The following is a 25,334-nucleotide window of genomic DNA, read 5'->3' on the forward strand; positions in this document are numbered from 1 at the left end:
AGCGCTGCGTAACCCTAGTAGCGCTCTAGAAATGTTAAGTAGTAGTAGGATCCAGGGGGATGCAGTATTTCTGCAGGGAATGAGTGCTGGACCCAGGAGGATGCAGCCCTTCTGGGGTGAAGGCCTGCTGGATCCACGGGGAAGCAGTACTTGTGTCCCATCTGGGGAAGGGGGGTGCTGGATCCAGGGGGAAGGAGCGCTTGAGCCAGGGGGATGCGGCCCTTGAAGCCCCAGGACAGGTTTGGGAACCATTTCCTTAGGGATTTCCATGAATGAACATCGGCCCTTCCTCCAGGCAACTACCGGAGAACCCAACACAGTAAAGTCAAAGAGATCGAAACTGATCCGAGGCAGCAACAAAAAAGAGAGACAGAGAGATACTCGTCAACTCATATATGGGTCGACCCCCCGCCCCCCCCCATACTGTATCTCGCCCTCTCTCTCAAATGCAAAGCCAGCCCAGCATTATATCTCCCCGAGTCCGTTTGTCCCACCTTCACAACTTATCTTTGAAATCACTCACAACAAAACACCCAAACTTTCCTGCTCTCCAAGGCCACCATCCGACCCTACCCCAGCCGTACTCTAATTCTTCTGACGCAAGTTAACGTCTTCTTCTTCCCTAAAACGTTCGACGACCCGCCCCCATATCTGACGTAACTTCCTGTTTTCGGTAGAGAGGAATTTGGCAGAGAGAGAAAGAGAGAAGTTGGGTTGGAGGGGGTGGGGCGCCGGGGAAGCAAACCGGCGGGGCCGGTGGCGGGCGACCCCAGGTATGAAATTTGAAAGTACAGTGGGTGGGGGGAAGCTTGCGATTCCAGTTGCCAGATCGCGGGAGGGGGCGGGGAGATGGTAGGAACACAGTGGTCTATTCCCCGATCGTCTGTGACTTGGTGTCTTTGGATGGTTGTTAAATGTAATCAAAATCTTCGGGGGGGGGGGGGGGGCACTGTACTGCACTGCAGGATAGGGGCTTGGAAGTCAAGGGAGGGTAAGGCTGAAGGTTTTACTAGGGTGCCCACGACCCTTGCACCTGTTTAGTTCTGAGACTTGGGAGTGGGCGTGGAGGAGGTTTTCGTTTTCTGTCTTTTTTATAGTAGTGTTGCCTTTTTTTTCCCCTTAGGGTAGGATTGGTTGTGTTGTGAGAGAGAAGGGGTTGTGTTTTGTTACTTGGGGAGTGGAGAAGATCTCTGTTCTCTGGATGCCAGTTGTGTGCATCCCATTTCTTCTCTCCCTTTGTTTACAGCTTGGATATGTAGTTCATTTTCAAAAAAAACATAGACCTACAAAGTTCTATAGGTTATTTTGTGACTTCGTAAGTCGATGTGCTTTGAAAATGAGCACCATTATGTTCTTCTTACCCTGCTCTGTTCCCCTGGGGTAGGAGAGAGAATTCATAGACCTTGGAGCTCATTTTCAGAGCACTTACTTACGAAGTTCCAAGGGTTACTATGGAACTAAGTGCTTTGAAAATACGCCTCTTTGTCTCTCATCCCTTCCCTTTGAGCTATTTTATCTTTCGCTTTCATCTTCAGGTCCAAAAACAGAATGAAGCAAAAGTGTTAAAATTCTAAAAGCTAATCAAGGAATATAGTGATTTAGTTCAGTAAAAAGGTGTAATCTTTAAAAGACTGAGGATTTTTCCCCCTTGTATCTTTCACGGTAAATTTTTTTGTGTGTAAGAAATCCAGTGTGGTGAGGACAGCTTTGTGTATTTGTTTTGTGGTGGTTCCTATATTTGTCTAGCTGTTTTCGTTCTTGAACTTTTGATACAGGAGCATAGTTTCTCTTTGTTTCTGGTTGTGACACAAAGCTGAAAAGGGGGACTGGAAGATCTGAGAGAGGAGGAGATTTAGGCTTGAGCCATCTCTTCTCTTTCTCTCCTCCCCCCAGGGGATCTCTAGTGCTGATCTAGGCACCAGCTTTATTGCCTAATGTTCAAATAGAGAAACACTAGGATTTCAGTAACAAGCAGATGAAAAGGGGATGGGAAAATCTGAGAGAGAAGGAGGCTTTAGCCATTTCTAGTACCGAGCTAGGTACTAGCTTTATTGCCTAATGTTCAAATAGAGAAACATTAGGGTTTCTGCAACAAGCAAACCTCTGGTCCGAAATCACAGTACAGTCGTTTCTGGGATGCATAGCTTAGGTGCTGTGACTCTTAATTTTTTTTTTTTTTTTAGAGTAAGATGAAGGATTTGGGAGTAATAGAAGAAGCCAGCAATGAAGTCTTCCAACTGTTTAAACAGTTAAATCTCCATTTGGATCAGGAATGGAAATTTCAACCTCGAGAAAAGGGACTAAACCTCATTGAGTCAACACTTGAGGTGAGAGGATGCTTTTAAGAAGTATTAAATTGATGTATAGAATATATTGTATCCTGTGGAGGAGTAGCCTAGTGGTAAGTGCAGTGGACTTAGATCCTAGGGAAATGAGTTCGATTCCCACTGCAGCTCCTTGTGACTCTGGGAAAGTCACTTAACCCTCCATTGCCCCTGGTACAAAATAAGTACCTGAATATATGTAAACTACTTTGAATGTAGTTGCAAAAACCTCAGAAAGGCGGAATATCAAGTCCCATTTCCTTTTCCCCCTTCCCTTTCTGTGGATAGTTAACATGTTTAAACTTACAGTTTAAGAATGCAGGAATTTATTAATTCTAAAGAAGGGGAAAGAGATGTTTCCTCGATTGCTTCCACTAGTTAAGAATATGCAGTATAAATTGGCTGCTAGTGTTTGTTGCTCTCCATTGATTATGATGTATTATTTTTCTTTTATTTCCTTGTGTCTGATTCTAAATATTTGTGGATAAAGTTGATGGATAATTTCCTATTAGGTTAACTTTTATTTTCCTTAATTTATGTAATGCAGATATTGCCAAGGATTTATGTTTGTTATATGAATGTAACATTAAAATCTATAAATAAAAAAAAACCTTACAGTTTAAGAAATAGCATGTATATTATGTCACTCGTGAATAATTTAGTTTTCTTTAGTAGCAGCAGCAAAATAATATTTTTTCCTTTCTCACACGTGGCTGGCTGTTTAGGAGCAAATTATTAGTATCCAAATGCACTAACCATGAAAGGGGTTCCAGGAGAAGGTCACGTAGTTTTCATTGTTTCTCCGAAGACAGGCAGGATAGCATGGCATGGGAAAAAGCTTCCACACTCTTCCAGTGGTTTTTGAGATGCCCTGCTGCACCTGTGCAGTTTGCTTCCTGTCTGTTGCTGTCAAGTGAGATTCACTTCAGTCTTCATGGAGCTGTGAACACTCATGTCATCTAGTACTCCTTGTCAAAGCTTTTTTTCTACAGGTTTCCCTGTTGTTCACCAGTTCCTGTTGATGTCATGTGGGTGAATGTTGTACAAGTATTAAGTAGGTTTTTCAGCTGATTTAAGTTAACCCTTTCGGGCCCTTTTAATTTGCAAAGCTGTCACATGGTTATATGGCTATACATTCACATCTTGCTACAGTCTGTCTTCCCCTAATTTCTTTTGGGATTGGAATACAACTCCATTGACCCTAGGCCCATTTTCTTTTCCAAGCTGCCTTCCAAAAGAAAGAGATAAAAATATAAAATGGCTAGTTGCCACCTACAATAATATTGGTGTATGTCTGTTGCAGTGCCTTTCAAGATTGTTATTGCACCTTTTTCTGTAGAAGGTAGCCTGTAGCTAGGGAGCTCATCTGTGAGGTATACTGGAGGATGCATGGCCACATATACCCACTCACCTCCCCAAGGAGTTGTATTCTAATCTAAGCTTTAGTAAAAAGACTGAGGTGGTCTTGGTACAACAGTGACACACATGCATGGTGGGGCTTCACAAAACTATCTGGAAGTGTGTGAACGCTAGAACAGTGTTTCCCCCACACCAGGCTCAATTGGTGACTTTGTATCCTGCTGTTCACTGGGAATGCTTGCTGCAGGTAAATTGGTTTTCTTGGAGTACAAATTTACCCCCCTGTTTACTAAGCTGCACTAGTGGCTGCGGTGCACTACTGCCGACACAGCTCATTCGCTTTGAGTGAGCTGTGTCAGCGTTGCTGCACAGCTTAGTAAGGTGGGGGGGGGGGGGTTAGTGTTCAGATTCTTAGATGATAGACAGAGGGGTTCATTTTCAAAGTACTTAGACTTACAAAGCTCCATAGGTTTCTATAGAACTTTGTAAGTCTAAGTGCTTTGAAAATAAGCCTCATAGGCTCATTGTTTCTCATTTTACTTAAAGCCATATTAAAGGTTTGATATGCTAAAATGAACAAATTATGGTTATGTTAATCCTCTTGAATATGTAAGAGTCCTTTAAATAAAAGGTATCATTTTTGACCCTTGTTTCTACATACTCTGGTTAATGAATTGAGCATAATACAAGGTGTAAGTTTGGAAAGATGGGTCTTAATCAATATTTGATATCATTTACTGTTTTCCTTATGGACCTGTTTAATATATCGGCCATGCACTGAGAATAACTAGTGTATTAAGTACATAGTAATTGTATCATTTTATATTTTTCCTATTATATAGTGGAGAAATGTCTTTTAGATTTGTGTCTTGGACCACTATTTGGCCATAGGAAAAGACCTATTGAATCAGGCAGTCAGAAAATCCAGTAGACCATTAGGAGTGATCCAGAAAAGAATGGATAATAAAACTAAATATCATAATCCTCTGTATAGATCCATGGTACAATTTTGTGCAGTTCTGGTTTCCCCATCTCAGAGAAGATACTGAGAAGGGCAACCAGAATAAAACAAATAGAATAGCTCAATTTGAGGAAAGGCTAAACAAGTTAGCACATCTTAGAAAAGTGAGAGCTGAGAGGGGACAAGATAGAGGTTTGTAAGTAGGGTTCTGACTTTCAGTTATAACCAGAAAACCCCGATACTTCTCCCCACCTACTTCCCCATGGGGAACTTGGGATTTTCAGTTATAACTGAAACCCCCTGAAAATTGTACCACCACAGGCGCATTGATCACATATAGCTGATGCTGTCACAGCTGTAACAACAAAACCCCAAAACAAATCTAAGTTCTTCATATGACCATGCATCTCTCAGTGGTAGTCTAGAGATTTCCTGTACCCATGCAGCTTAAACCTGCTAAGAGCTGTGTGAGGAAAAGAGAAATGCTTGAAGATGTTTGCTACAGCAGCCGGAGGGAAACAAATAATTAGTATTTTCACAGAATCATGACATCCTAGACCTTCAACGGAAAAACCGCTTGTGTAAAGAAAGAAAATATTGGATTTATTTCACATGAGCTAATTACTTCTGAATGTTCTTGGCAGACTGCCCAGCTGTGCTTGATTTTTTTTTTTATACCATCAAAACAACTCCATTAAAAACATCTTTCTATATTTTTGAATGTAAATAGACATCTAGCCACAAAATGAAATCCTCCAGTACTTAACCTATACCCAGTTAGAATGATTTTGCAACTGGTATATATTAAACTTTGCCTCCAAGGCCCTCCATGATTTGTGGTCACCCATCCCTTGTTTCTGCAAAACTGTAGCTAAGAAAATTCTAGCTTTTCTTATATATTTTTTTTTAAGTTCCAACTTTATTAAGATTTTTAGGAAAAGTAAAACGCTGCACAATTTTAACCAATGAAAAACAAAGGAAGTCAGCTTCTAAACAGAATACAAGATCATCTTGTAAACATTATGGCCTTGTTCTTAAAACTTTTCCATGAACTCTTTAAAGCTGGAAGGAGACTGCTGAGGAGGGGGTAGGGCAGGTGAAAGGAAAAGACTTGATGTGGGGAATTGGGACATGGTGGGTAGAATGAGAGATGAGTGGGGAGTTTGACTAATGGAATGATAACAAGGAGGATATATCAGTCCTAAATTTTAGGCTCACTTAATTGTATTCCTTACTAAAAGTGTAGTTTTGTGATGTAAAAACACCAATGTACACAATTTTTTTTTTTTTTTTAAGCATTTATTTATAATTTTAACATTTTAAAACACAGTACATATCCATATATTGATTCTGTAGATACATGTCTTCACATAGTAGCATAAGAGTTTCAAACATTATCTAATAATTTCAACTAAACAGTTATACACCTCTATGTAGGTTACCTATATTCCCCTCCTCTTAAGCCTTTCCACCCCCTATATAAATATGTGCGTAGGTTACCTATATTCCCCTTCTCTTAAGCCTTTCCACCCCCTATATAAATATGTGCGCCACAAGTTTTATGGTGCAGAGGTTGCTTTCCATTTAATATACGGGTCCCAGATTTTATGGTAATGTATAATCCGACCATTTCTCATAGCTGTAAGTTTTGACATCAATTGTATTCTATCCAATTTTTCCCGGACTACGTGTATTCCCGGAATCATAGGCTTCTTCCAAGCTGAAGCAATGATGAGTTTGCCTGCCACAAATAACTGGGTGGCAAAGCTGTGTGTGATTTTTTTAATCCCTGTGGGTTTAAAGTGAAGCAGACAGCTCTGTGCCTTCATGGGATACGTCTGGCTCGTCACTTTACATAGGAAGCCTATCACCTCCATCCAAAACTTCTGGGCATGACTACAGGCCCACCACATGTGAAACATATCCCCTTTTATCTCACATTGCCTCCAACAGTTGCCCATGCCCTTTTTATACATTGTGGCTAATCGGTGGGGAGTGTAGTACCACCAATACAGCATCTTGTGCCCGTTTTCTATCAGGGTACTAGAGACTGATACCCTTAGTAGTGACCGAAAGGCTTGTGCCCATTGAGAGGGGTCATAGGTGGAACCCATTACTGTCTCCCATTTTGTAGTATAGTGTTCTATTGGGTTCTCCCTAGATAAGAGGGCCCCATAAAGTTTAGTTAATGTACACAATTTTAATACTGACCCAAAAACTCTTAATTGGCTTGAAAAAGAACACCAAAATTTACTTTGATTAGTGCTTTTGATTGTAAGGGTTTGTAAGAGGGGTGGAATAGATAAATAAGGAATGGTAGTTTACCCTTTCAAATAGTTCAAGTGCTTCCCAGTCTCTATACTAATAAGTTCCCTGGTGTATGTATGTGATCATTTTTTCAATCGGTTGTTTCACTGAATGCACAATCAATCGGTGATTTTGTTGCCAGAGGATATAAAAAATCTAGCCTGGCCGAGGTTAAGAGTTTGGACACATTCTGGAGAAGTCTGTAAATTCCTTTGCAGACCGAGAAAAGCCACTGCTTCTCAGTGGGATGAGCTACAATGAATAGATAGAATCTTTGGGATCTGACTGGTATCCTCCTGTGATCTAAATTGGCCATTGTCTTCAGAAAAGTAGCTGAATTTAATGAACCTTTGGTGTAGTCCAGCATGGAAATCTTAAATTATTTTATACCAAGGCTCAACAAATCTCAGGTCATAATGGCACCTAGGATTGTTTGCTCCTAAACTTTTATTTATTTATTTTGGTGAGCCGCAGAAAACATGTTTCCTCCTTCGTTGCTGCAGTTTGACTCGCTAAAAGTTGCCACGTGGTGCAGGAAGTTTGCCTAGTCGTGTGGTTTTAAGTTTCGTGGGGCTTGAAACCATGAGACTAGTTCGAACTGTACCACATAGTTCAAGCTTTCACTGCCTGATGATCAGAAGCAAACGTAGGCGCTAGAGGCTGTTAGCGCCATACTAGCACCTGCGTTTGCTACCGCCCAATGATCAGAGCCCCCGAGTGCGTGAAACAACGCGCTCGCAGGCTCTGAATGCAACTAGCATGCAAATGCATTCAAAACAGGGCTGTTAGTGCAAATAGCATGTAAATGCATGCTAAACCTATTCATCCCCAATGATCAGTGACCAGCACGCCAAAGATTGGCTCGCAGACCGCGGCACACCCTACGCTAGCTAGGAGCTGGCGTTAGGGTTTGCAGACCATTGAGGAGGAATGGTGAGCCCTGTTCAACATGCATTTGCATGCTAGCAGGCCTCCATTCCCCCCAATGAAGCAACCCCCCCCCTCCCCCAGCGACAGGGGGCTGGAGGTCCGGTGGACCTCCGGTTCCCCCAACACCCCCGCCCAACACAGGCTGTGGGAGGGCTGGAGATCCGGTGGGTCTCCAGGCCTGCCTAACACCCCCCCCCCCCCAAGCATTTGTAAGAAGTCCCTGGTGGTCCAATGGGTGACCGACAACCCCCCCCCCCGCGAGGGGGGGGACTGGAGGTCCTGCGGACCTCCAGTCCCCCCGACACAAGTTCAGGGTGGGCTGGAGATCTGGTGTGTCTCCAGCCCTCCCCCCCCCACCAGCATTAGCAAGAGGTAAGTCCCTGGTGATCCAGTGGGCCGCTGTCAATCCCCTACCCCTACCTTAAGCTGGAGGAAGGGAGGTGGCCTCCCTCTCTCCTCTTCCATCGACACTGCCTGCAAAATGGCAGCGCCCAGCCCCGCTCACTGTATCCTGGGATGCGCTAGGCAGGGCTTCACACTATATAAGAGAAACTCCCTTGTATGGTGTGAAGCCCTGCCCAGCGCATCCCACGATACACTGTGCAGGGCTGGGTGCTGCCATTTTGCAGGTGGCGTTGAAGGAAGAGGAAGAAGGCAGGCCACCTCCCTCCTCCATCTCAAGGTAGGGGATTGACCATGGCCCACTAGACCACTAGGGACTTACTTCTTGCTAATGCTGGGGAGGGTTGGGGGGCTGGAGACCCACGAGATCTCCAGCCCCCCCCCCCCCCGATCTCCAGCCCCCCTTGAACCTGTGTCAAGGGGGAGGGGGACCGGAGGTCTACTGGACCTCCTGCCCCCTGTCGCTGGGGGAGGGGGGGTCGATGGTCACCCACTGGGCCACCAGGCACAACCCTCCCACACTTCTTCCCTATGATCAGAGAGCATTGTGTGCTTAAATTAGCATGTCCATTATCTCTGATCAAAGGTCCAATAACGCCCCACGCTGTTTCAGTTCTGTTTTTAGAGCGCTGTTTGGAACAGCGCAGGGCTTTTGATCATCTGCTTGTCAGGGAGCCAAATTGCAGCAGGGAGGTTGGAAATATGCTGCTTATTGTAGGTAACAACAACAAAGAGAGTCCAAATCTCCCATTAAAAACACCAAAAAACAACAAGAATGGAAGATGTACAGAAAGACCAAACTGAAATCATCAATGTAAAAAAGCCAAATTCATTTATTAAGACCCTACACGGTCCGTGTTTCGGCCAAAGACGCCTTCTTCAGGGGCCTATGAATTGGCATATATAGATATTCTTCCAAAAGTTCACTCAAATTAAGACAAATCTCTCCCATCCTCTGATTTGTTCTTTTCAGAGGACGGGAGAGATTTGTCTTAATTTGAATGAGCTTATTGTAGGTAGCAAGGTGAGAGGAATTAGATGGTAGATTCAGAGAGAGAGACTGGGTAAAGACTGGGGGAGGGGGATATGAGAGAGAGAGAAGTGGTGACCCATGCCATGGTGATATGCAAAACGGAGGCAATTATCTCTGTCTCCCCCCACTCAAACTTCACTGTGGGCGATGTTTGGTGTGGGATAGAGGGGAAATGAAAGAGGTTTGGGCCCAGCTTCAAGATTCAGTGAAAATTTGTTGAGGCCTGTCTTCTGCCATCTGAAAGAGCTATTAAACCCCAAATTCTTACAGATGTGATGAGCACTGAATTAATTTTGTTTTGCAGAATGAAAACACTATCTATCCTAGACTAAGAAACACCAAAGTGGAAGACTTATGGAGTTTAACTAATTTTTTTGGATTTAGGACCGAAACTTTCATCCTAGCTGTCAACATTCTGGATAGATTTTTGGCACTTATGAAGGTATGTTGAGAGAATTAATCAATGTGTCCCTCATTATCCTGCTAGGCCAGCCCAGACCAGCAGGTTATGTAACCTTACCAGTAGGTGGAGGGAAAGAATCTGATTTATGCAGATCTGTCTGCATGTTTATTGTGGATATCCTGGGGGCCTGACTGGCTGGGTGTGTCCCAAGGACTTGGTTGAGAACACTGCATTACACCAATGAGCTAATAGCACAAAATTTAACAATAGATCAAGCAACTTGAAGGGATTGTTTAATTGTTGTGGGATCTTGCCGGGTACATGTGACCTGGATTGACTGTTGAAAACAAGATACTGGACTTGATGGACCTTTGGTCTGTCCCAGTATGGCAGCGCTTAATCTGAACTTTCTAGTGACATCACTGATGAAAGGAGTGGTGCAGCCTAGAACAACTAGATATTTCTCTGTCTCCAGCATATGGTGTCCTATCCTGAAGCAGTCTATGGCTAGTGTTTCCAGGGATTGGTCCATAGATCTTCCCTTGGTTGAGCTTGAAGTGGCACTGCCCTCTGTGCCCTTGCACTTAACCTGAGAATTTCACCGTAGGTGCTCAGGCTGGCAGAGGCCACAGTGGGCCTGCCAGTGGGGTGAGTCTGTGTTATTCTGTCACTTTTTTTTTTCTTTTTATACTACTGCCCCCCCCCCTTTCCTATCCCTTAGTTATCACTGCATTCCTTTAAGCACAGATGTGCCTTTTGCAGGGAAGTAATGGAGGAGGCCTTGTCTTTCCACCCTGAGGGATAAAGCTTGAGTATATTGCTGGTCTGGACTGATATAGCAGGATGATGATGAACTTCAAACTACTTGTACCTGTTCATTTCCTTTCCTTGTGTCCTGATATACTAGTCCAGCACCACTCCCGGAAAGACTTCAGCTCCGCAGTAACTTGAGTGTTTTTTTGCTCTCAGTTCTGGGTATGTATATATATATATATATATATATATATATATATATATATACAGTGGGGGAAATAAGTATTTGATCCCTTGCTGATTTTGTAAGTTTGCCCACTGACAAAGACATGAGCAGCCCATAATTGAAGGGTAGGTTATTGGTAACAGTGAGAGATAGCACATCACAAATTAAATCCGGAAAATCACATTGTGGAAAGTATATGAATTTATTTGCATTCTGCAGAGGGAAATAAGTATTTGATCCCCCACCAACCAGTAAGAGATCTGGCCCCTACAGACCAGGTAGATGCTCCAAATCAACTCGTTACCTGCATGACAGACAGCTGTCGGCAATGGTCACCTGTATGAAAGACACCTGTCCACAGACTCAGTGAATCAGTCAGACTCTAACCTCTACAAAATGGCCAAGAGCAAGGAGCTGTCTAAGGATGTCAGGGACAAGATCATACACCTGCACAAGGCTGGAATGGGCTACAAAACCATCAGTAAGACGCTGGGCGAGAAGGAGACAACTGTTGGTGCCATAGTAAGAAAATGGAAGAAGTACAAAATGACTGTCAATCGACAAAGATCTGGGGCTCCACGCAAAATCTCACCTCGTGGGGTATCCTTGATCATGAGGAAGGTTAGAAATCAGCCTACAACTACAAGGGGGAACTTGTCAATGATCTCAAGGCAGCTGGGACCACTGTCACCACGAAAACCATTGGTAACACATTACGACATAACGGATTGCAATCCTGCAGTGCCCGCAAGGTCCCCCTGCTCCGGAAGGCACATGTGACGGCCCATCTGAAGTTTGCCAGTGAACACCTGGATGATGCCGAGAGTGATTGGGAGAAGGTGCTGTGGTCAGATGAGACAAAAATTGAGCTCTTTGGCATGAACTCAACTCGCCGTGTTTGGAGGAAGAGAAATGCTGCCTATGACCCAAAGAACACCGTCCCCACTGTCAAGCATGGAGGTGGAAATGTTATGTTTTGGGGGTGTTTCTCTGCTAAGGGCACAGGACTACTTCACCGCATCAATGGGAGAATGGATGGGGCCATGTACCGTACAATTCTGAGTGACAACCTCCTTCCCTCCGCCAGGGCCTTAAAAATGGGTCGTGGCTGGGTCTTCCAGCACGACAATGACCCAAAACATACAGCCAAGGCAACAAAGGAGTGGCTCAGGAAGAAGCACATTAGGGTCATGGAGTGGCCTAGCCAGTCACCAGACCTTAATCCCATTGAAAACTTATGGAGGGAGCTGAAGATGCGAGTTGCCAAGCGACAGCCCAGAACTCTTAATGATTTAGAGATGATCTGCAAAGAGGAGTGGACCAAAATTCCTCCTGACATGTGTGCAAACCTCATCATCAACTACAGAAGACGTCTGACCGCTGTGCTTGCCAACAAGGGTTTTGCCACCAAGTATTAGGTCTTGTTTGCCAGAGGGATTAAATACTTATTTCCCTCTGCAGAATGCAAATAAATTCATATACTTTCCACAATGTGATTTTCCGGATTTAATTTGTGATGTGCTATCTCTCACTGTTACCAATAACCTACCCTTCAATTATGGGCTGCTCATGTCTTTGTCAGTGGGCAAACTTACAAAATCAGCAAGGGATCAAATACTTATTTCCCCCACTGTATATTAATGAGAGAATCCTAAAAGCCCCTTTTTAAGGAGCATGTTCTGAGCAGGAAAGCCCTAAGACAGAAACACTACTCATGGAGTAAATGAAAAGCTGGCCTGGACTCCGGAAGGGAGGGTTTGGTCTTCTTTCCCTTTGCTAAGAGCTGACTTATACCATCTGACAGGCAGGGGAGTGGTAGAGATGAGGCTCAATTCACCTGGCTGACAAAGCAATATGTCATGGCTCCAAGGAGAGGCTGGGGGGGGGGGAGGGGTCATCCCAGTTACAGCTTCAAACAACGCTGCTGAGCCAGATGAAGGGAAGCAGAAGCAGGACTCTGATATTCTGGAGGAGGGAGTGCCCAGCCAAGAAACTGGAGTGGATATGAAAATAGAAAACATGCTTTTTCTAGTAGCCAGTAGGGAAGCCCACAATGTTTGAGGAAACTGTGGAGTGGGGCAGCATGCCCCACAGGAAAGGGTGCCGTGTCAGTAGGAAAAATTGATTAAAAAAAAAATGAGCAGAAATCTTCAAAGTTATAAAGGAGCAGTGAATTAGTGAACTGGACTGGGGAAGCAGAGTAGACGTGTACTAACCTGGAGGGCTTGGGGCCATCTAGGCCTACCAAATTGTGCAAGGCAGCATACTAACGGAGAAAGTCACAAGTAGAACTGGTTGGGACAGGAAGACAAGGCTTTAAGGACTTTTTGTTGTTGTTGTTACATTTGTACCATGCACTTTCCCACTCAAAGTGGAACTACTGATTAGTGGCATGCTGAATGCGAAGAAGCCCATTCAGTTCCCATAGACGTCTTCACATTCAGCGCAAACTAATTTGTAACGCTGCTTTGTAGAAGGAGCCTTAAGTGCGGTTATATGTATTAGGGAGGATCTTAAGTATTCATGGATTACACATTTCTCCCTATTTGGATTTTGAGTTTGGGAAAAATAAAGACTGGAAAACCCAGACTGTCTTAGTTTAGAGCCCTAGATTGAACAGTGTTTGTGGTGAATACCAGTACAGCGGGAACTGTGACCAAGTGCTGGCTGACAGGCGGACATGGACCTCACAACATTCATCTATTAAATTTATGCCTAGTGCAGAGAGGTCCCTGGGTTATTGTATATATTTGGAATTGTTTTTCCAGGCTGCACCACTCTTTATACCAGTGATGTTATCAGAAAGTTCAGTTTGTCTATCTCTGTCTACTACTAAGGTAACATAACTTACTGGTCTGAACTGGTGTAGCAGGACTCAAGAAAACAAAATTAAAAGGTACAAATAATTTCACCTTTCAAGAATGTGTGGTCCATATTTGCTTGGTCTCTTTCAACTAGTGAAGGATTTTTTTTTCTTTTGGCCCCAGTAAAGGGGCAGACCAGATTATTGAATGTTAACAGTCTTCTAGATGATTATCCTGGATTCATTGGCTGCCAGTTAATTTGCACATTCTATTCAAAATCCTCATATATTTTTTTAAAATTTAATAACACACACCATCCAATCACATCTTTGTGTTCTTCTCAGCAGTATTAATGTGGTACCAACTCACACGAAGATTTGCTTAGTCTGTGTCCGTCGTTCTTGTTTTCAGGTTGTAGAACCGGATTACTTTTTTTTATATCCGTTCACAATCGTCATTTGCCAAATTTAAGTCTGCCTTTAAGCCTAGACCTATCCCCAAGAAATGCTGTCCCAGAATCTAGAGGATACCTACTACTACTACTGGGTTCAGCTATCTGGGCTCTAAATGGTGGAACTCTATACTAAAGGGCACGAGAAGCATTAACAACTACCTCCAATTCAGAAAGGAACTAAAGACATACCTCTTCAGGAGTAACCTATAGACAATCGCTCTCATGGCCATACTCGAAATACATTGTAACCACTGTATACCACTGTAATAGCCACATAACAGTTCAACATCTAGTGCTGGGCAGACTTATACGGTCTGTGCCAGAGCCGGTGGTTGGGAGGCGGGGATAGTGCTGGGCAGACTTATACGGTCTGTGCCCTGAAGAGCATAGGTACAAATCAAAGTAGGGTATACACAAAAAGTAGCACACATGAGTTGTCTTGTTGGGCAGACTGGATGGACCGTGCAGGTCTTTTTCTGCCATCATCTACTATGTTACATTTAATCTACTTTGAACTGAAACTTGTTTTTAGAAATAGTGGGATACAAGAACAAACAAATAAACAAGAACAAACAAATAAATAAAAAAGCTTTCCTTTTGGACTAATAATCTTGAAATAGTGGCCACCGTTGGTGGTTTGCCTCGGACAGCCACTCAGTTAACATTTTTACAAGTGTCTCTCGTGGTTTCACACCCTCCTTATTGTGTCCTGCCCCTTTTTTTTAATATATTGGCTTATCGGCAATTTTAATAATGAATTGTACTTCTATCTTCTTGTAGCCTTTGGTTTGTCCTATTATTGGGATTTATTGTAAACCGCTTATATATATATATATATATATATATATATATATATATATATATATATATATATATATAAAACTGATGATGATGCTTTTATTTCACATTGCTTTAGTAATTGTTGTATGATCTTGTTTTTAGGTGAAGCCTAAACATTTGGCTTGCATTGGAATCTCTTGTTTTCAGTTAGCTGCTCGAGTAGTCGAAGAAGAATGCAATATACCTTCAACACATGATGTTATTCGTATTAGCCAGTGCAAGTGCACGGTGTCTGACATGAAAAGGATGGAAAAAATAATTTCCGATAAACTGCACTTTGAGTTTAAAGCTATTACTGCCTTAACATTCTTACGCTTGTATCATAGCATTGTGCTGTGCCATCCCTCAAAAAGGTGAGTGCAAGTTGAGAACGTAACCTTTATAAACTTTCAGCTTCACGTTCATTGCTTGTCAGTTTAGCTTTTGTTTGGCATGGAGACTGTCAGGCTTATTTTCAAAGCACTTTGGGAAGCTAAGTTCCATAGGTTTCTATGGAACTTTGGGAGGCTAAGTGCTTTGAAAATATGCCTCTGTGTAGCTCAGCCTACTCGGCTATTGTTTGTAGCGCAGTTATCAGGCCTGACAATTCTGTTTTGATTCTGTTATCTAATATTCAGTGGGTATCTAAAAAAAAAATCACTTATCCTCCCTGTACAGTTTAACAAATTATTTATTTTTGTACTGTTTTGTGTAAGCGGACACCATGAGAAATGTCAATATTTAATAATACTCATTGAGGAATTCTGTGCAGTTAGTTGCAGTGTTTTGTGCAGAATTCCCCCATTATAAGGCCTAAATTAACCTCCCCTCCCCCTGCTGTTTCCCTCATGCTCATGCTTCTCCAGCTCCCTTACACTCCAACTGCAGTTCTTTCTTTCTAACTCCCAGTAAGATGCTTAATTTTGTATGTCCCTAAGGTCTCTTACTCCCCCCCCCCTTCTTCCTTTCCAGGCACATACCCTACTTCCATCCTTCCTCATGCCCACAAACACATAACACTAGCTTTCATTGTTTCTCTCCCCATTCCCATGGTACAAGTTCAGCTTGCTCTGCCCAACCCAACCCACCCCTGTGGCACACATTCAAGTTTGTGCTCCAACCACCCCACCCTCCCAGCAATACGTAACCCACTTAGCATGTTCTTCCTCCCCACTCTGATTGCACTACAAGAGTTGGTGGTAGTAAATGGCTTCAAACTGGGCTGCCTTCTTCTCATGCTGTCCTGGGTGCAGCTGTTCATTGGATCTGTGCCAGCCTTTGTGTAGTTCAAATGAATAGTCGTGCTCAGGATGGCAGAGAAGGAGGACGTGGCCCAATCTGCAGCTACTCACCACCACCACTTCTTACTGCTTGATTTCCCTAGGGGAGGGGAAGAGCGATCAAAGAAAGCCTCCAATGCCCTTTCTTTGCAGAATTCTCCACAGGTGGGGAACTCTGCACAAATTCTGCTTTGCACAAAATTCTCCCAAGAGTTTAGCCACCTTGTGCTAAACTCCTAAATGTCACGGACTACTCTAACAGTAGTGCACAGGAAACAAATATAATGGCTAGAGAATCTGCCCCATCATAAAATGTTTAGTCTAGAACGCTGGAAGAGAGCCCAGATACCTTTTTAGATATTTGCGTTCTAGGAAAAGATCTGGGTACGTCACACAGGTGTGGGTGCTTGGTTAACATTTCTTGTCTAAGGTTACTTAAATTTGGTCTCAGAAGTTCAGACTGTTGCCAGAATGTACTGAAACCTGACTTCTTCCAGTGTCTGTCTTTTAGTAAAATCAGATTTCAAGCGAATAATCATTTTATTTCTTCTGTTCTGCATGCAAGGGATAAAGCTTTTAAAACAGGCCCTTTAGTTATTATCAGGAAACTAATTATATTGAAGCAAAGTCTTTATTAACCGAGAAATGCCAAAAGACCAGATGGTATTTTTAAGAAATGAATGTGCAGCCTTCATAGAGTTGATAGTGTGAAGAACCAGCTTACATAAAGTGACAAACAAGTTCTCTCACACTGAGGTTTTGAGAAATGCCTAATCTGTTAAGAAATTGGAGTAACAAAGTCTCATTTGCTCTGTCTCAGCTGTGTTTTATTTTTTCCCTTGTGTAAATACAGGTTTCCTTTTAGTACTGAGTTCTTTCCTTCCTTCCTTTTTTAGGAAAGAAGTATTGAATCTGGACAAATTGGAAGCACAGCTGAAAGCATGCAGCTGTCGACTAATGTTTTCTAAGGCAAAAGTATGTACATGTTCTAAATGTGTTAAAACATTCCATAATTTAATCACTAGTTTATTTTTACACGTCATAATTTATAACTTTCTTTTTCTAGCCCTCTGTCTTAGCCCTGTGCCTTCTCACTCTTGAAGTGGAGACTTTAAAATCAATAGAATTACTTGAAATTGCTCTTCATGTTCAAAAGCACTCCAAAGTAAGTATGTGTTTTCTGCTAAGTTACTTCTCTGTTCAAGTTTCAGATTGGTCCGAAAATTGCATAGCTTATTTGTTCCTCATTCTGCAATTTACAGGTTGTTTTACATGTTAACATGTACAGTAGCCTTGAAGTTACTTTGACTAACTTGGTACTTATCACTTCCCTCTAAATATTACATTTAAGGTTGTAGTTATTAATGTGGGCTACAGGTAAGACATACTAACTTCTGCAAAGGTTTCCTTTTATGCAGTGAGGCTTATTTTACCGCGAACCCCAGTTATTAGTAATTAACACTTCTCCCATATTGATAACTCCCCCACCCCCCACCTTAGTTGGGAACATTACTGGTAGCTGAAGCCAGATCTCTTGTTTACCTACCATTCCTTGCTTCTTCTAACTTTAGCAACACTTTGGTCTCAAGTGTTGCACTATTGAAGCTGCTGATTCTTTAAATTCTGATTTATCATCTCATTCCCAGACTAGAGGCCAGTAGTCTAGGGATGTAAAATCAAAAGTGCTCTTGTCTCTCTTTAGGTAAATGACACAGACTTGGTGTATTGGAGAGAGCTGGTTGCAAAATGCTTAGCAGATTATTCATCTCCTGAATGCTGTAAACCTGATCATAAAAAGTTGGTCTGGATTGTTTCAAGACGTACAGCACAGAATCTTCACAATAGCTACTACAGTGTTCCAGAGCTTCCAACTATCCCAGAAGGCAGTTGCTTCAGTGAAAGCGAAAGGTAAGGTCTTACACCTGTAGCCCTCTTCTGTTACTTTATCCTCTCAATGTTTGGTTTATGGTTTATTGACATATGATATTATCGCCTTTAGTTACAAAGCATATTGAAGCAAAATTTAAACAGGCAGAAGGGAATGCCATAAGGTACAGGACAGATATCATTCATCTAGAGAAACAAGCAAACTGCAAAATAGCAGATTGGCTGCCTACCCCCCCCCCCCCCCCCCCCCCCCCAATCACTGGGACTGGTATCCCAGCAAGTCCCCAAAGGCAAGAGTAAAAAAGAATGACAACTCAAATCGAAGGGCCAAGGGGAGGGCATTCCACAAAGAGGGCGCCAAAAAGTAAAATTTCAAAGACCTTAAGACTCTCAATAGAACATAAGGGATTGTCATGGAAGCTAGGTAATCAGGAATTCCAGTAGTGAGTTCTTTATATGTCAGCATCAGAACCTTAAATTCTTGTAGTGACTATATTTCAATACCATGGAGTTAAGATCTAGGACTGAAATATTATTCAAAGGCTTCCCAAGCAGTATTGGTGATTTCACAGCTTACTTGGTTTTCCAAGATTCACAGTGGCTATACCTGAAATATCCGTATACTGAGTTTCCAAGTGTAGGCTGATTTTCTCAAACATAATCATTTTTGGGTATCCTAAAAATATGGCTAGGTGTGGTGTCCCCTAGCCATTTGAAACTTAAGGTTGGCTGATTTACAGGGGTTAACACTTGACCTTAAAGCTCATAATTCCCCAGCCTATTCTCAAGAACCTCCTAACTCGTTTGACTTCCGGATATTCGTAAGGAATCTGCGTAAGATGCATGGTTTCGGTGGTATTTTTAATACTATGGAGTCCATGTTTTCTAAATGCATATATTCATTTTAGTTATGCTGAAAACTTGACTACAGAGGACAGGTTTAGAACAGCTTGTACAGATTGGTTTGTAGGAACAAAGAAAAGAATGACTTCCTTAGCCCCCTGTTTACAAAGCTGCGCTAATGCCAACACAGCCCATTCACTTTGAATGGGCTGTGTCGGAATTCCATCCATCTTTGTAAATGGCGGGGTTAGTTTGTTAAAAGTCTCCTGCTGTTTATGCTTATCCCTCTGTATATACATTTTAGTAGATCTGTTTGGATCAGGTTTGTCTGTCTTGTGGCCATCATCATCAAGTATCATGCCTAGGCTGAGGCAACCCCCAAAGTTGCATTGTCATAGTGAAGCTTATGAAGAGTAGTCTGCTTCAACCAAAATTTCCATCTGTTACTTAGAAATGTTCTTTCTGAATTACCATCAATAAAAATGTTTAAACCTTAAAGTGTCATAACTAAAAATATGCCTTATTTTAAAAGGAACAGAGTTCCACCAACTAGCCTGGTATTCAAATAAACCAGTAAACAGTTTCTTTGACAAAATCCTACATGGACTAGGAAAAGAAGATAAATTGCAAGTGTTATAAAATAGTTGAAATTTTGAATAGCAAACAAGAAAGATCATGTATTGGGATATCGAGCCATAAATAATCTTGAATAGTAAGCAACCTAATTTTAAAAAACACCCTTGCTTCATTTTGGATAGTTTGAATTTTTCTCAATATGCATTTTGAGAAACCCAAATACATATTACAATAATCTAATTTGCTGAGAATTAATGATTGAACTACTAATTCAAACATATCTTCCAGAAGATATTTCCAAACACTTTTTTTTGTTTTGTTACATTTGTACCCCGCGCTTTCCCACTCATGGCAGGCTCAATGCGGCTTACATGGGGCAATGGAGGGTTAAGTGACTTGCCCAAAGTCACATGGAGCTGCCTGTGCCTGAAGTGGGAATCGAACTCAGTTCCTCAGTTCCCCAGGACCAAAGTCCACCACCCTAACCACTAGGCCACTCCTCCGATAACTTTCTCATCACATAAAAGGAACTCCTCACAAGTGAGTTATTAATGTTTTAATTGACTACTAACCTAAAGAGTTAGATGCTTCTGTTGTTTGACTACATAAAAAAAGCAACTGCTTACTGATATACTTATAAACTGTGGCTCCGGTTATGGAGGCAGCATGGTCACCGTCTTAAAGCAGTAGCACTTAATACTACTACTACTATTTAACATTTCTAGAGCGCTACAAAGTGTACGCAGCGCTGTACAAACACAAAAGAAAGACAGTCCCTGCTCAAAGAGCTTACAATCTAATAGACAAAAAGTAAAGCATTTAAATTTAAAATATTTAAGCAGTCAAGCACAAGAGAACAGTCACAGAAGGACAGAAGATGTTGAAGGGTGGTCAGTGTGATTAGGTGTAACTCTGGTTGGAGTAGTGGGAGAAGGTGATAGAAGAATAGAAATGGGTGAGGTAAAGTAATGAGTGGGTTGATAGGGAGGTTATATAAGACATGTCACTCTAGGGGTGGGTGGGTAGAGGGGTAGGGTGGGTAGGATTAAGTCTAAAGCAGGAGAAGGTATTCTCTGCAGCCTATCTGTGAGATGGAAAATGCTCTCTGAAGCTGCTGCTATAGCCTATAAGTTGTTAGTTTTCTCTCCCTGAAAGAGATCCAAGCCACACCCACGAAGTTCAAACTGTCAGTGGGGAGGGTGAGGGGAGGAAATGGCAGTTAGATGCTTCTGTTGTTTGACTACATAAAAAAAGCAACTGCTTACTGATATACTTATAAACTGTGACTCCGGTTATGGAGGCAGCATGGTCACCGTCTTAAAGCAGTAGCACTTAATACAAATATTCAGCAATGCTACTCATGTAAGTTACGTAGTTGTGATCATGCAAGCATTATCAATTTAGATTAGGACTGTTATCCAACAGTTAAGTTGTGTTTATCTGTTAGAATATAAGAATAGCTATACTGGGTCAGACCAATGGTTCATCCAGCCCAGTATCCTTCCAACAGTGGCCAATCCAGGTTGCAAGTACCTGGCAGCATTATTCAGTTACTAAATTCTGTTACTGCCTCTGCCTTTCCCCTAACACACCCCTTAATTACACAGATATATCTGGCTGTTGAGCTATTTAGCTGTTTATAAACAACATATTTATGTAACTTTTGAAAATAGATGGATGACCAGTTTGCCGCCTACTGGCAAATGCATAACCTGTTTAAATATTGTCTTAGCTATGTTTTGAAAAGTTAGTCACTTTGAAAATGTCATTTCTTAATTTGGATAAAGGCGAATTGTAAATAATAATTCTAAATCTTGATTACAGGCAGTCAAAATATTACTTTGGCCTGCAAATTATATTCTTGGTAACAGAAGGACTTTTAAAGTGTTTTTTTTTTTTTTGCAGAAGGAACATCTAGAGGGTCGTTTTTGATGTGACATCTAAATCCAATTTTGGATGTTTTAGGAAAAAGTCCAAAAATCCATTTGTGAACTTGGTCATTTTGAAACCAGAAAAATGCCTAACTTTTTATTTAAAAAATGGCCATTTGCTAGATATTTGTGCGCTCAGTGCAGCAAATCCCCCCCCCCCCCCCCCCCCCCCCGAAACCATCCAAGGGAATAATGCACAAAAACCAGTGATTGGGGTATGTGGGGGCCAGCATTCTTAGTAGACTGGCCACACAGACATCCAAGCAGAGCAGTGGGGCACCGCAGTAGACTTCTCATAAAAAGTCCCAGTTACACATCTCACCATTACCCCCTTTGAATGGTGAGCCCTCCAAAACCCGCCAAAAACCTACTGTACTCAACTGAACACCATTATACACCTGTATACCACTATAGCCCTTTTGCCTGTAGGTGTCGCCTATATGTTGGTACATATTGGTGGATTTTGGAGGGCTCACACATTCCTCCACAAGTGTGCCAGTTGTGCCTGGGTCCCCTTCTCTACAATGCACTGTACTGACCATTAGGCTACTCCAGAGACCTGTTTCCTGCTCTAGGACTGGCCATAACATCTGAAGCTGGTATATATGTTTCTGTCACATCTTTCATGGGTGGGGGTGGGGTCAGTGACCGCTAGGGAGTAAAGGCAGTCATCCCTACAGTGTTGATCTGGAAATTTAAGTCGCATTTCTGTGACTTAGGTATGATTGAAACAGGTCTACACCAAAATGTCTTAACTTTTTAGCCCTGGATATTTTTGCTTTATTCTATTATGGCAGAAAAACATCCAAGTTTTGGGAATGCCCAAATCCTGCCCTCAACATGCTCCCTTGTGATTTGCATGCACTGCAGAGAAAAAGTGTCCAATCTAGTTTCAAAAATCACGACTTGGATGTTTTTCAGTGAAAAACGTCCAAATGCCACTTTCTGCTGTTTTTGAGATGTTTTTTTTCCTTTTGAAAATAAGCCACCTAATGTTCTAGTCATGTCTGTTTGGACTACCTTGGTTATAGTAGTCTAGGCTGTGACTTGACTGGACATTGGTGGCAAAGAAAAGGAAGGCAACTGGGACCATGGAGTGTATATTATGGGTATCATTCAGGCCTAACAAACCCCTTTGGTATTGAACTTGATGTGGAAGGGAAGGACCCTATTGGTCGCTTCCGCATTACTGTCATCCCCTCACCACCTCCTGAGGGTTATGGGGATGACAAAGACACAAGCTTCTGTATGGCCTGAGTGAGCAGATGACTGTTGGGGGAGGGCTGAAGAATAGCAGGTAATAGCAGCTAGATCTATGGTCAGCCCAGAAGGGGCATGTGTGCTGAGCCTGGAGAAAAGAATGCCAGTTTCAATTGTTTTATGCAGTACCTTCCCCCCACCCCTCCTCAATTGCTCCCCAAGGATCAAGCCCATTTAGCCTGTTAACTTTTAGGTGTGCAAAAATCTTGTTATTTAAGAGCAGAGGCAGAACAGCCATAGAGCAGATTTGAGAGACGTTTGCATAGGAGTGAGGTTTATTACTGTCATAGTATGAACAAAACTAACCTAACTGAAGACAGTGCATCCAGAGTTCAGTTTGTTGACTACACTAGTGTAAAATCAGACAACCAGAACAATTCCCTGAACAATTTCAGTCCTTCCGTGAAAGTAGTGTTGGAGTGTGCTTCCTAATCTCTTGCTCTGTTCCTGGCCTGTGGATTCTTGCAAATTGTGCTAAATGTTTCTTTTTTGTTTTTGTTTGTGTTTTAGTGAGGATTCCTGTGAAGATATGAGCTGTGGAGAAGAAAGCTTAAGCAGCTCTCCACCCAGCGATGGTGAAGGCTCCTTCTTTGATAGTTTCAAACCTAGAGCCAAGCCTCACACACTCTGTTGTCAAGCTTAGCCATTTTTATCTGCCTCCAGTTTTGGAACTTCAGCACACACACGTGTCCCTATATAGCTAGCATTCATTCACTTCCCTCCAATGACTAGCTTTGCCATGGAATATTGTGACAGTTAATAATCTGGCCCATGGCTGCTTATATCTTTTTAAATTCTCATTTATTTCATAAATCTATTAATTTTACTTGTACTAAAGCATTTGTAGAATTGAGAGATATGTCTTGCAAGTACTGGTGTTCTAGTATAACCCTCCAGTACGTACCAATGGACTTTTTTTTTTATATGTTGCTTTCTAGCTATTGCAAATGTACTCCTCTCATGAAGTGACTCTTGCACAAGTTCAGACTTCAGCTGTTACAGTTTGGGTTGTAGACCTCTTGTAAGAGGACTTATTTAAATGAAGCACCTAGTATGCATAGTATTGTGTTTAGTATGTATGGGGGTATAGTTTTCCTGTGTATTACCTACTATGCATACAACAGAGGTCAGGTATAGATGCTTCAAAGCCAGCATAGAGGAAATGAGTCCCCAGTGCAAATAAGCAAGAATTTCGTTTTCTAAAGATTTGTAATATAAACGGTGGTTGGGAGAGAAGGAACACAAATGGCACTAAATCCAGAATATAATCCAGCATTCCCATTCATTAGGTAACAACGGTATGGTGGCACATCACTGGGGCTCGCTCTTGTTACTTTGCATGCACTAGCGAAACTTTCTGCAGTATTCTTTGTGTCACCAACTCCTTTTGTAATTCGTACTTGACTTTCGTTTATTTATGCACTTGAAAGCAGGCCAGCTTCATTTCTCATACAATCTGATAGCTGCTGCAAACGGTTTGTTTGTTTTTTTTTTAACTTATAGACGATGTGGTTTGATGCCAGATCAGCGCTTTTAGTCTCATGAATTTTAGTGTATGTATATAGACAACATTCCTTAGTGGCATTAAACATTCTGAATAACTTTTAGTTGAACAAACTCCTAGCCGGATATTTGCATGCTCATTTGTGAAAGTTTAGTGCCAAGACAAGGTCTTATTGTATAGCATTAAAGGGTAAATGTGAAATTTAGGTATACATAGTTAAAAAAAATATTTAGCTGTATGATTTCATATTTTGAAAAGAATTGATAATCCAGAAATCCTGCTGGTAAAAACATGCCAGGTATGAAATGTGAAAAATCCTGGATGATGACTGTCAGGGTTTCTTTGAGAATCTAGTGAAATGAATGATTTAAGTGTGTGTGCTTTGTTAATGTAAAAATGTATACAAACTTGTTTAACAAAATGCACAAAGTGTAAATTTTAAAAATGTACATAAAACCTTTTTAAGCCAAGTAAAAACAGAAAAAAAATTATTTTTTTACGTATGTAACATTTTCTGTACATCGCTTCATCTGCTATAAAATTTATAGTGTGTAGATATTAATTTATTGCATATGCCATTTGATATAAATATTGTATATCAAAGACTTGTTTTGTATTAAAAGCCTCAGTTCAACATCATCAAAATAAACTTTGAAACGTCTTTTTAATTCACTTACTCTTCTTCTTCTTCAATGTAGCAAATACTTAAGTTCTTGGTTAGGTTTGTTGGAAAAGCAGAATCAGTGTGAGAATGACATAGAAACATACATACTGTGCAAATGCAGCCCTTGTTCTGTGGGTGGTGTATTTGATCCACTTCGGAGGTTACCGAGTAAAAATCAAGGAGCCCTGTTGAGTGGGGGAAAAGAAACAGCCTCAATGTGCACACTGGTCTGCACCTTATCCTACTAGACCAGTCCAGACTGATGGGTTATGTTCTCCTATTAGCAGATGGAGGCAAAGACTTGAAGATTCAAATTACATCATCAGTATAACAAATGCAGCAATAAATATTCCCAGTATTTCTCTGCTTTCAGTAGATTATGCAGGTTGATTGATGCATAAGAACATAAGTATTGCCATACTGGGACAGACCGAAGGTCCATCAAGTCCAGCATCCTGTTTTCAGCAGTGGCCAATCCAGGTTACTGGAGAGCAAATCCCAAAACAGCACAATACATTTTATGCTGCTTATCCTTAAGCAGCAGGATTTATTCTGATTAGGCCTTTCTCCCAAGAGTGCAGTCCACAGCCTGCAGTCCTTGAGGTTGAGCCTTG

General features: G+C 41.8%; 1 protein-coding gene across 2 annotated transcripts; it reads left to right on the plus strand.

Moving 5' to 3' along the window:
• The first annotated feature begins 707 nt into the window (after window positions 1-707).
• Window positions 708-24,701, plus strand: CCNG2 (cyclin G2). 2 transcript variants are annotated; one of them, XM_030190568.1, is made up of 8 exons: window positions 708-773; window positions 2,184-2,327; window positions 9,621-9,758; window positions 14,899-15,149; window positions 16,952-17,030; window positions 17,122-17,220; window positions 17,758-17,963; window positions 23,063-24,701. In XM_030190568.1, the coding sequence occupies exons 2-8, from the start codon at window positions 2,190-2,192 to the stop codon at window positions 23,193-23,195; spliced, it is 1,044 nt and encodes a 347-aa protein (XP_030046428.1). In that variant the 5' UTR covers window positions 708-773; window positions 2,184-2,189; the 3' UTR covers window positions 23,196-24,701. The 2 variants fall into 2 exon arrangements, with proteins under 2 accessions (XP_030046428.1, XP_030046429.1); XM_030190569.1 differs by lacking the exon at window positions 708-773 and adding an exon at window positions 1,017-2,039.
• Window positions 24,702-25,334: the final 633 nt, after the last annotated feature.

The sequence above is a fragment of the Microcaecilia unicolor genome, chromosome 2, assembly GCF_901765095.1.
Source record: "Microcaecilia unicolor chromosome 2, aMicUni1.1, whole genome shotgun sequence".
NCBI lineage: Eukaryota > Metazoa > Chordata > Amphibia > Gymnophiona > Siphonopidae > Microcaecilia > Microcaecilia unicolor.

What these genes read in the sequence shown, in the direction of transcription:
- CCNG2 (XM_030190568.1), top strand. Translation starts at nt 2,190, where the DNA reads ATGAAGGATTTGGGAGTAATAGAAGAAGCCAGCAATGAAGTCTTCCAA. An exon ending in TAATGTTTTCTAAGGCAAAA is followed by an intron (nt 17,031 to 17,121) that starts GTATGTACATGT and finishes TTCTTTTTCTAG; the next exon opens with CCCTCTGTCTTAGCCCTGTG. An exon ending in ATGTTCAAAAGCACTCCAAA is followed by an intron (nt 17,221 to 17,757) that starts GTAAGTATGTGT and finishes GTCTCTCTTTAG; the next exon opens with GTAAATGACACAGACTTGGT.